Source organism: Gymnoscopelus microlampas (assembly GCF_963454915.1).
Source record: "Gymnoscopelus microlampas genome assembly, chromosome: 9".
Classification (NCBI taxonomy): domain Eukaryota; kingdom Metazoa; phylum Chordata; class Actinopteri; order Myctophiformes; family Myctophidae; genus Gymnoscopelus; species Gymnoscopelus microlampas.
This window is the reverse complement of record NC_139946.1, coordinates 53,163,099-53,175,781: the sequence shown is the minus strand read 5'-3', so window position 1 is coordinate 53,175,781 and position 12,683 is coordinate 53,163,099. Positions and strand designations below refer to the sequence as shown.

The 12,683-nt window shown below is 41.3% G+C and overlaps 1 protein-coding gene across 1 annotated transcript in view; it reads left to right on the top strand.

The window, feature by feature from the left end:
- Positions 1-10,363: 10,363 nt before the first annotated feature.
- opn7a (opsin 7, group member a) overlaps positions 10,364-12,683 on the top strand; it is a gene marked incomplete at both ends in the record, with an annotated part of 29,596 nt that continues 27,276 nt past the window's right edge. The window contains one exon of the mRNA XM_084066239.1: positions 10,364-10,451. Coding sequence (XP_083922365.1) covers positions 10,364-10,451 — 88 coding nt within the window. The remainder of the gene's footprint in view (positions 10,452-12,683) is intronic.

Genomic DNA, 12,683 nt, shown 5'->3' with positions numbered 1-12,683 from the left:
ACAGTTCAATCTACTTTGTCAGGGAAGCCTGACTTTGAAATTAAGAAAGTGTTCCTCTTTAATGACAATGTAAGGATTTAGCTTGTGAATATATATATATAAGTATTTATAATGAAAAGTATTATTTTGAAATCTTGATTCATTTAGTTTGACATTTATTTATTTTTGATTTATTAGGATAGGACTGTAGAGAAAGTAAGACGGTAGTCACACCAAAGTCAAGCAACCAGGCAGCACCATGAGTCCCTTGTATGGAAGTGAAGGGATGCTGTGAGCAATAAGGACTCTGAACGTTTTCTTTCAGCTAAAAAACGTTTTCTGTGCAAATACTAATGGTCCAAGAATGGAGAATAGAACCTCCATCTTCTAACAACAACATGAACGTTTTACTTGTGTTTTATCAGATGGTGCCATTTGTTTTTATCGAACACGTTTCCTAGTCTTTAACCACATCTCCTTGAGGACTCTCCTTGATTGTCATTTCTCCTTGATTGTCTCCACCAGGCCGAAGGCGTGGCAGAGACTACGTTTTGCACCCTGTCTGTCCGTCCGTGAGTGTGTGTGTTCGTGACCAGCTAATCTCCGGCACTGTTGGGCCGATGGCAGCGAAACTGTGCACACACACTCCCTGGATGCCAGAGCACAACCTCTGCCCCAAACTTTTCAGATCGGCCTGTTATAGCACCACCAGGCGGTCGTCTTTTGTAAAACACTTTTTTTCCCCGTATTACTCCTACAGATTTTGTCCAAAATCACGCAAATTGGTACACGCTATCTCTATAGTCATTAAACGAAACGGGACGGGTCTCTCCGATTTTTCATAGTCCATCCTGATTGGCTTCCAAAGTTTGCGGGATTGGTCCGTTTTGAACAAAATGCCTCAAATAATTAACACGGCGTGCAAAATGCACGCACATTCCCACTACACCGATGAAGAAATGCCACTTGAAATGTTTCAAATCAGCCTCACCTGTAACTGCACCGATCTGCGTAAAACTTTGCATTCGCACTCCCTAGAGGCCAAGGAAAAACCTCAGCCCTGCATTTTTCGCATCTGCCTTTTATAGCGCCACCAGGGGGCCGACTTATGTAAAACTATTCTTTTGATATTACTCCTTCAGATTTGATCCATTTCACACAAATCGGTACACTTGATCTCTATTGTCATGTGATCAAGACAAATCTGTTTGATTTTTCATGTTCCATCCTGATTGGCTAAGATTGTTCCCACTACATTGAGGAACAAATGCCACCCTTTTGACATTTCCCTATTATAGCGCCACCAGGAGGCCGCCTTTTGCGAAACACTTTTTTAAAAATATGACACCTACAGATTTTGTCCAAACATCACGCAAATCGGTTCACATAATCTCTATAGTCATGTGATCAAGACGGATCTGTCCGATTCTTCATATTCCATCAACATTGCTGGCCCACAATAACCTACCTGCCCTGTGCTCCATGTGCTTTTTCTAGATTGATATCAAACTCCCAGAATTCACCAGAACACAGGTAATTACATCTATAGGGCCTACTATGTTAAAAGGTTTCTGGTGGAGGACCTCCAGACCCCTGCTTGGGGGGATGTGGTCAGTGCATTCAATCATACAGAGATATTCTCTTTTAACTTAAGTAATGAATGCTTATTAAAGATGTGTCTTACATTCCATCAAATTTATTTCTGAGACATTCCATCAAATTTATTTCCGGCACCGAGTGCCGCGCTATGAGCTTGTAGATCTGCTATTTTTGAAAAATCTTGAAAACATTTTTTTTAGATTTTCTTTTTTCCAAAAACTGTTAGGATTTAGATGTTTTTTTTTAAAGAATTGCCTCAGGTCGTATCATTTTCCAATACTAGTAAAGCAAGCCTGGTAAAAAGTATCAAACTCACAAAATTCAGCAGAACACAGGAAACTGCATCTACTCTGTTAAAAAGTTTTCCAAAAGAGTCCCCCGGCCCCCCCATATAGGCTACAAAGAAAACCCTGCTTGATTGTCACAGTCGGATGTTGGCAGGCCTGCATGGATGATGTTAGATTATTGATTTGAAGCAGGCTGGCAGCAAAATATGAAAAGGTAAAAAAATAATGAATCTACTGGGAAGCAGAGCAGAAGGTGAGTCATTCCATTCATAAAGCAGCCAGACAGAGAAACCTCTTGGAAAGAAAACCTGCTACCAGGCAGCAGTGGTAGCGGCGCATTGAGAGCTTGTGGTGGGCTATTTTCAAATGGTCAAAATGCATATATAGGACTGAAGTGGTTAATGTATGTTTTGTAATAATCAAAATCCACAAAGTAACTAGTAGCCTAACTAAAGTTTTCAAATAATTGTAGTGGAGTAAAAATAGGTACAATACTCTACATATTATGTAGAGTAGAAGTAAAATTATAAAACATTGGAAATACCCCATTAAAGTAAAAAAAAATACCTCAAAATTGTACTTCATTACATAGTACTTGAGTAAATGTAATTATTTACTTTACACCACTGCCAGACGGAAAGGTATGTCTCTGTATGTCTTCGTACAGTTCGTAGCCAGTGTTGCCAGGTTTTGAGAGAGAAACAAGCAACCAGGTCTATGAAAAGAAGCGAGCGAAGAAGCGCCCTTTAAACATATAGTACATTAGCTATTTTGGGGGGGAAAACATCTACAAGCTCACAATGCGTCGTATGCGTCGTATTTCCAAAAAAAATCTTGAAAACAATTTGACATTTTAACAATTTTGCAACACAATTTTGTATGGGGTCCCTGGCATAAAACGTCACAGACAAATACATATTAATTTGGGGGTCCTTGATATGAATATAGCCTATTTGAGAACCACTGGTTTAAACAACATTTGGAAACAAGCCCAAGTAAGTACACTTTAGAGACAAGCCCACAAAATGCAACACGCAACTACCAATATTTACAAGCAACTTTACCAAAAAAAGATGCCCAAAGTCGCTTATAATAAGCGGACATGGCAACCCCGTTCGTAGCGGCGGGCATCTTCCAGTGCGTTGATTTTTTTCTTCCAAACCAAGCGTCGCTTCAACTGAGGAATCTACACACACACACACACACACACACACACACACACACACACACACACACACACACACACACACACACACACACACACACACACACACACACCTCGAAGGTCGAATGCTCCCCGGCGTCTCTCTCTGCTGCGGCTCCATCCATTCATCCAGAGAGACAGACAGACAGACAGACCTCCTGTCTGTCCCACTAGGACCAAGAAACAACAACCTGACGGACTGGCGGTAGAGGTAGAGGTAGGTGCCGTGTTCATTCCGTCGACTAAAACTCTGACACAAAATGTTTTTCGACTGTATATCGACCTTTTTTCACGGACGAAAACTACATAAAAACTAAAGCTATGGTGACTTAAAACTAAGACTTTCGTCAACAAATTAGGTACAAACTAGACTGAAATGTTAGTGAGGGTCTATGGTGGAGAAGAGATCCAGTAGAACTAAAAGACAAGTCGTTTTATGTTTGGTTGCTGGTGTTGCGCTCTGAAAATAGCAGATCTACAAGCTCACAAGGCTTGTGCTGCACAGTGTTGTGAGCTTTGTAGATCGGATATTTTCAGCATGCAACCAAGTGTAAAACCTGCCATTACGACACTATCCTAGCCTGCCAAAACACATCAACTGTAGATTTAGTTGACATATCTTATATTTTGTTGACTAAAACTAGACTAAAACTTTTCAGTTTAAAATATGACTGAAACTAAATGACATGTTATCCAAAAGACTATGACATGAAAACTACATTACATTTGCTGTCAAAATGAACACTGGGTAGATGACATGTTGATTTGTGCAGCTCTCCAGGGTGCTGATCTTGTATTTGTGCAGGTATAGAGCTATCCAGGGTGCTGATCTTGTATTTGTGCAGGTATAGAGCTACCCATGGTGCTGATCTTGTATTTGTGCAGGTAGAGAGCTACCCATGGTGCTGATCTTGCATTTGTGCAGGTATAGAGCTATCCAGGGTGCTGATCTTGTATTTGTGCAGGTATAGAGCTATCCAGGGTGCTGATCTTGTATTTGTGCAGGTATAGAGCTATCCAGGGTGCTGATCTTGTATTTGTGCAGGTATAGAGCTATCCAGGGTGCTGATCTTCAGACATGTAGATGTTTACAGGTATAGAGCTATCCAAGGTGCTGATCTTCATACATGTAGATGTTTACAGGTATAGAGCTATCCAAGGTGCTGATCTTCTGACATGTAGATGTTTACAGGTATAGAGCTATCCAGGGTGCTGATCTTCAGACATGTAGATGTTTACAGGTATAGAGCTATCCATGGTGCTGATCTTCTGACATGTAGATGTTTACAGGTATAGAGCTATCCAGGGTGCTGATCTTCAGACATGTAGATGTTTACAGGTATAGAGCTATCCATGGTGCTGATCTTCAGACATGTAGATGTTTACAGGTATAGAGCTATCCAGGGTGCTGATCTTCAGACATGTAGATGTTTACAGGTATAGAGCTATCCATGGTGCTGATCTTCAGACATGTAGATGTTTACAGGTATAGAGCTATCCAGGGTGCTGATCTTCATACATGTAGATGTGTACAGGTATAGAGCTATCCATGGTGCTGATCTTCAGACATGTAGATGTTTACAGGTAGAGCTATCCATGGTGCTGATCTTCAGACATGTAGATGTTTACAGGTATAGAGCTATCCATGGTGCTGATCTTCAGACATGTAGATGTGTGCAGGTATAGAGCTATCCAGGGTGCTGATCCTCAGACATGTAGATGTTTACAGGTATAGAGCTATCCAGGGTGCTGATCTTCAGACATGTAGTTGTGTGCAGGTATAGAGCTATCCAGGGTGCTGATCCTCAGACATGTAGCTGTTTACAGGTATAGAGCTATCCAGGGTGCTGATCTTCATACATGTAGATGTTTACAGGTATAGAGCTATCCAGGGTGCTGATCTTCAGACATGTAGATGTTTACAGGTATAGAGCTATCCAAGGTGCTGATCTTCAGACTTGTCAAACTAGCTGCCTATTCCCCGTTTTAGAATGGATCTTTGTTTATGGTAACTTTTCATTGCTGTCGGGCAGAAACCTCTCAACTATACATAATTTAACTTTTTGTGTTTTTTCCGTAATTTAATGCCCTGCTTGATCATACTACAGCGTCACACAAAAGCAGCAGATCTACAAGCTTGAACGAACTTGTAGATCTGCTACTTTTGCTGTTTTTCGATTTGAATCCTGAAAAGTAACAGTTTTGGACATGTGAGGTTTACACCCGACAGAGACGATATGTTGGGCTATATGTTATTACATATATAGGCTACGTGTAGCCTATATTTCCTCAAACAGTTTCTGATCTTAGTTCAGTGCACATGCTACTTTGTGAAGATAGACAGAAGAGGACTTGGTGGTGCTTGGTGCCAGTGGTATACAGCTGTTATAGGTGGTGGTGGTGATGTCCACTCCGTCATATAACGGTTGAAGACAATCATTTACTTGGAACTTAAATTGCACCAAACCTTTTATTGAATACTTTAATAACAGTTTGCAAAATGTACAGAGGTATACAATTATGCTAAAAGGATAACATAAAAACCCCTGAGAGCGTGTTTCCATTGTGGTCCTGTGTATTCAATTGAGCAGCAAGTTTCTTTCGCTTCGGTGTTCAGGTGACACTGAAAAAACTACAGCCTACAATAATAATAACAATAATATAGTAGTAGTAGTAAAATATCTCTTGTTGACTAAAAGGTCATAAGGCAAAATCAATAGCAAAATCAAAATCAGCAATAGGAGCATCATTGCTTGACACTACTAATATGTTTTAAAGGGTCTACACCATGAATTTTAACTTTTTCTTCATTTTTGTGTTTTTGGTCTCCCCCACCTCTCTTCTGTTCCAACAAATACCCGACTTCGAGCATGCAGGCTTTCATAGGCTATCTGTGGTTTTTATGTAAATTGGTCTGAAAACAGTCCGTCAGATTTGTTCCCCCACCCTACGTCACGTCTGGGAACAATTCCTCCCGTTTTTCAGTTCTAACCCCCAAAAAAAAATCCCCAAAAAAAAAAAAAAAAATCTTATTTTTTTTTTTTACTTTTTCCACACAGAACCAGGACATAACATGCATACAAACTGGCTAAATAGCGCCCCGTGCCAAACAGGACAATGTGGTATTGCAGGTGAAAGTGCTTTATAAGCCAGAGAGAAGTTAGTTGGAATGAGTATATCTGAGGCTTGATTTAGGCTCAAACCTTTTGAAAAACGTTTGAGGGACATAAACAATATGATATCAAATATTATTATTATTTTTTAAATTCATGGTGTAGCTCCTTTAACCTTTTTTTTACAGTGCTAAGTTGTCAACCTTGCGAAAGTGAACATGATTATGTTGTTCGGCTGATTTACAGATATTGGCAAATTGTGGAGATGAAATAAATTGTTCAGTAGAAATGAGGCTATAGGTTCTGGGCCAAGAGATTAGAATAATAAGCACTTTGGAATAATGAACACTTTGAATGTGCACACAGTTCACCTTGATGCAAGAGCCTTTATACTATGGGACTGTCTCTCTCTCAGCTGTCTCTACTGCCTGTCTCACACTGTCCTCCCTCACACTGTCCTCCTCTCAGCTTATCTACTGTCTGTCTGTCTCTACTACACTGTCTCCTCTCACCTTTCCTACTTTCCTATAGCGTGTGTCTCTCCTACAGTACACTCTTATCTAATGTTGCATGGCTCCTTATGAAAGAGCCCATGTCTTATTCATATTACTCCCCCCTGCATTGCTTCATGTTTCTGTGTCAGCAATGTTCCAATTCATGTCATCTTCTGCTTTGGCTGCCTGTGACTATACTGTGCAGTTAGTGTACAGCCCACAGCGCTGGACAAAGTACTCAACCTCACTACTTGAGTCAAAGTATAGATACTCCTGGTCAAATATTACTATAAGTGAAAGTTGCTCTGTCAAATTAATACTGGAATACTTGCTTTAAAAAAAAAAGTCTTAAGTCTACAAAAGTACATGCGGAGGGGTCTAATCAAACAGAAAGGGTTTATTTCTCAATAATGTCCCACTCCCCAATTGGTTAACCCATTAAGACCTGGAACGCATCTGTGTCACTTTTTGATTTGAGCTAAAAAGCATTATTTTACACTTTGGCTATTCAAAAATAGCAGATATACAAGCTCATAGCACGGCACCGAGTGCCGCGCTATGAGCTTGTAGATCTGCTATTTATTTATTTTTTAATCAAGAAAATGTGTTCAAATTAATATATTTATATTCTTTTCAAGCGAACATTTTTAACTCAAATCTTTGCTTCTGGGGGGTTCCTGGAACAAAATATTTTGAGATGGGGGTCGGCGGCCAAATACATATCATTTTGGGGGTCCTTGACATGAAAAGGTTTGAGAATAATGATATGGAAACATACGTTTTTCAGAAAACTGTTTTGCTTTAGAAGACATAAGTAAGAATCGGCCGTGTAGCCGTGTAATAGGCGGGACAATCAAACGTATGAATAATAATGAAAATAGCTGATCTACTCGGCTCACAACGCGTCATGATCCAATACATCTAGGTGAGGGAAAAGTGATTGTATGACTTATGGTTCAAGAGTTTGGGGGCAAAAGCTTTAAAGCGGCCTCGTATAGCGCCACCATGAGGGGATTGGGGGCAAAGAGAGCAAGATATGCACATACACATCATAACGCATAGTGCAAGTATGCACATGAGGTTACATATCAGGTAAAATAAGGTAACTGCAGCTCTAGATAATAAAAGATGTTTTATAGTCCTGCTGTTGGGACCTAAAGCGGTCCTCAGTGTCCTTTCCCATAAACCCTTGCGGTGGGATAATTGCAGTCTTTGGTCGGGTCAGTGGTTCTCAAAGCTGGGAGTGATTGAGAGGTCCGTCTTTAGCAAAGTCCTCTGTCACAGTCCACAAACACAACACGTGTAGTGGTGGAAAGCAACCAAGTACCTTTACTCATTAAGTAACATTTTTAGGTACTTTTACTTTACTTCGAGTGTTTTTCATTGCTTTAGTTTATACTTTTTTCATTACTGTATTTACTTCTACTCCATTTATACTTTATACTCCACATTTTACTCCATTACATCTCAGAGGCAAATATTGCACTTTTTATTCCACTACAATTATTTGAAAACTTTATTTACTATTTTTTGCAAATCTAGATGACTAGGTGTTCAGGCTTCTACACAGCTTTCAAATCCAGTCCTATGTTGTGATGATGAGAGCAATGGTCACAGAGTTATGGCCATTTGAAGTGTTAGACACTGCTGTGGCGCCCCCTATGTGTTAAATGTAGTTTTTTGATCTAACTATGTTCATGACTGACCCTTGAACAGTGTTTGTACCAAGTTTGGTGCCGATTGGTGCAACAGTGTGCCTGTGGCCGCTGGGGGCCACTGATGTGGCCCCTGGCGTGACTATTGTCATGGCAGACGCCTGTCCCTTGGTGTGACTATTGTCATATAGACCCCTGGCCCCTGAACAGTGTCTGTGCCAAGTGGAGCCTGTGACCCCCGGGGGCCTCATGTGGCCCCTGGTGTGACTGCTGTTATGGCAGGCCCCTGTACACTACAGTGTTTGTGCCAAGTTTGATGTGTATTGGAACAACAGTGTGGCTGTGGCACCCAGGGGCCACACACGGTCCCTGTGGCTATTCTGATCGGATGTCCCCTGAACGTTTGTGATGTCTGTGGTCGACCAACCCTCTAGGCAATTTTGATAAGTATAAATCTCTCTCTGAGAGAGAGAGAGAGAGGGGGGGGGAGATACCCTGAACATAGCACAGAGATGTCTGTGGCTGCTGTCCATGGCTGTGAAGTAACTGTAGCTGCTGTCCATGGTTCTTAAAGGGCAAGAGCACTTTGGTAGAGGTTTGGGTTGTGTAGTTACCTTGCCATGATGCAACTCCAAAGGTGGGCAAGAGATCAAAAATAATTGTTCCATTGATTAGAAATTGATTCACAATATGCTCCTCATTGACTTACATTGTACGCTGAAACAGCTCTCAAAGTCACGCTTTTAGCCCATAAACAAACACAAACAAAGCTAATTCAGCTAATATAGAAAATTACCAAACCCAGTACTGTTTGTTTCTTTAAATAAAAATGTCAACTTCCTGCTGATTTTACTATTTGAAGATCCGGATCCGAATCCGCTGATCCAGTCCGGGTTTTGTTCTTAATAAAAATAGCAAAATCAACAGGAAGTTAACATTTTTATTAAAAGAACAAACAGTACTGGGTTTGGTGATGTTCTATATTGTCTGAATCAGCTTTGTTTGTGTTTGCTTATGTGCTAAAAGAGTGACTTTGAGAGCTGTTTCACTGTACAATGTAAGTCAATGAGGAGCATATTTTGAATTATCAATTTCTAATCAATGGAGCAATTATTTTTGATTTCTTGTCCACTTTTGGAGTTACATCATGGCAAGGTAACTACACAACCCAAACCTCTACCAGACTGCTCTTGCTGTAGAGCGTCCATATGGTTCTGAAGTAACTGTAGCTGTAGCTGCTGTCCATGGTTCTGAAGTATGGTAACTGTAGCTTATTTTCTTTGTACCACTGAGCCAATAGAGCATGCCTGCTTGCTCAGGGGAGAAATACAATTTTGACCTTCAGGCAGTACCACATCTCAACCATGGTGGTGGTCCTGCCAGACCTCAGAATCTAAATGTGTCAATGGAAGAGCAGGGAGACTGTTTTGGGTTGAGAGGTGATGATATACTGTATGTCTCAGACAAGCAGGATTTACTCTACTGTGTTGTTTTGTGTCAGATGGGCAGTGGTGTAAAGTAACTAAGTACATTTACTTAAGTACTGTACTTAAGTACAATTTTGAGGTATTTGTACTTTACTTGAGTATTTCCAATTTCCAATACTTTTACTTCTACTCCACTACATCTCAGAGGCAAATATTGTACTTTTACTCCACTACAATTTTTTTCAAACAATTATTGTTTGAAAACTTTAGTTACTAGTTACTTTTCATATATAAATTATTACATCATGAAAACTACATTAACCACTTTAGCCGTATTTTATACCGAGGCTATTTGAAAATAGCCGATCTACAAGCTCACAACGCGTCGCATCGCGACGCGTTGTGAGCTTGTAGATCTGCTATTTTCAAACATTCTAGTACTTTTACTTTTGTTACTTTAGGTACATTTTGATACCAATACTTTTGTACTTTTACTCAAGTCAATTTTGAATTGCAGACTTCTACTTGTAACAGAGTGCTTCTGCATTGCAGTATCGATACTTTTACTTAAGTAAAACATTTGAGTACTTTTTCCACCACTGCAGATGGGCTGGATAGCAGACAACAGTACCTTCCATTCCACCATCCCTGAGACAGCAGACCTGACTGTAGCTGTCATCTACTCTGTTTTTGGTGAGTACAGCTGCACACACACACACACACGCACACGCACACGCACACGCACACGCACACGCTGGTTAACCATTAGGCACGGCTGTAAACTTGTCAAGTCGTTGTCAAAGTGGTGGACATTTTAATTTCACTTGTAAATCAATGTTTTCTCCGGGGACTATGTTCAGCTGGACTTCAAATTAATGTGCGCTTTAAGATGTATTAAAGCTCTAGGGCTGTCATAACATTTAACAAAAAAGGAACTAATTGAATTGCTGTGATTAATCTCGATGAATCAAATTTAAAATTAAGATTTTTATATCTACTGTATACATAGTCATAGCAGAGCTTGTATATTGGATAGTTTTGGTAAAGAGATTAGTTGTAGAAGAGGAAACAAGGAGGGGGACCAAGTATAGACCCTTGGAGGACCCCAGTCAATGAAGTATAATAGGATGATTGAGGAATCCACACAAAAGAGTCACATCCTCCCAAAACCATGGAGCTTGTGTAAAAACTAATTCCACAAGGAGAAAGATCAACTGGGGTGAGTTATGGCAAATGGAAGCCAGCAACATCAGCTTCATTCTAAGAGCTATATATGATGTGCTTCCGTCACCAAAAACCTACATCAGTGGTATGGCGAGGACCCAACCTGCCCCCTCTGCCCAGCTCCAGCAACTCTCAGACATATCATGTCGGGTTGTAAGACCAGTCTCACACAAGGCCGCTACACCTGGAGGCACAATCAGGTCCTCAAGAGCCTGGCTGCAGCACTTGAAATCAAGAGGAGTGCAACCAACTCCTTACCCCCAAGAACAAGCAATCCCATCAAAACGACAACATTCATCCGGGAGGGACAGAAAAAGCCTAAGCATCTTCCTACAAAGCCAGAAACTGGACACCTAGCCATGGCCCGGGACTGGAAAATGCTGGTCAATATTGGCCAGCAACTAATCTTTCCACCTGAGATCGCTTCCACCAACCTTAGGCCAGACATGGTACTCTGGTCCCCTTCACGAAAGTCTGTGTATATCATAGAACCCACAGTCCCGTGGGAGTCCTCTGTTGAGGAGGCCTATGAGCGCAAGAAACTGCGCTACACAGAGCTGGCAGCAGATGCAATTCAGCGTGGCTGGAACGCAAACATCTGTCCAGTTGAAGTGGGATGCAGAGGATTTGTGGCTTCTTCCACCATCAGATTGCAGAAGGAACTTGGAATCCATGGACAGGCTCTGCGGCAGACCATCAGAGCAGTTTCTGAAGCAGCTGAAAGAGGCAGCCAGTGGCTATGGATCAAACGGAAGGACCCTTGCTGGGCTCTAAGAACATGACCCCCCCCCCCCCACACCTGAGAACCCCTCCAACTTAAGGAGGGCATATGAGGTATGCGGTCAGCTGTAGGGTTGGCTCAGGGAAGAGGACGCCCCTGCCTTGCACAGTCCCTTGGGATGTCTGCCATTTAACAACTAGGCAAATCTTAATGATTGGGCATGGGACACAAGCTAAGGCTTGATCACCCTGTAGCTGGCCACCTTTGATGAGGGTGTATAGTGTTTGAAGGCCGAAACACCCCCTGATTCAAAGGCACACTACTGAGGATGTGTCCCAAAATTTACATCTTACCCCAGTCTAAGAAAGACACCTCCCATGCCACTCTCGTAACATCAAGGCAAATCTCATGTGAGTGCACACCATCTATTGGCACAATGGACAGTATTAACATCACGTCCCGTGTTTTATGATTCACTCACTTCTTTACACCTGTTAAACCTGTGATGTGACAATAAAGTTGATTCTTGTAGAGCTCAAGGACCTCCAGTTTGGTATGCATTAGGCCTGGCCAGTGGTTCTCAAAGGGGGTTCACGGGACCCCCAGTGGTCCTTGGGGGGTACCAGGGGGTCCCCAGTTTAATTAGTTAATATAGCATCACATTCATTTACCACTTTAGCCATGTTATATACTTTGGCTATTCAAAAATAGCAGATGTACAAGCTCATTGTGCGGCACGCATGACATTTGAAAAATATGGAAAATGTTTGAAATTTTGTTTATAATTTAGATTTTTCTTTTACACAAATCTTCTCCTCTGGGGGTCAGAAGACATTTTCAGATGGGGGTCCGTGGCCAAATACATTCAGTATCAATTTGGGGGTCCTTGACATGAAAAAGTTTGAGAACCACTGCATTAGTTACAGACTTGTAACTAAGGTTCCCAACTATAAATATTTTCGCCTGGACCCCCTGGGGGT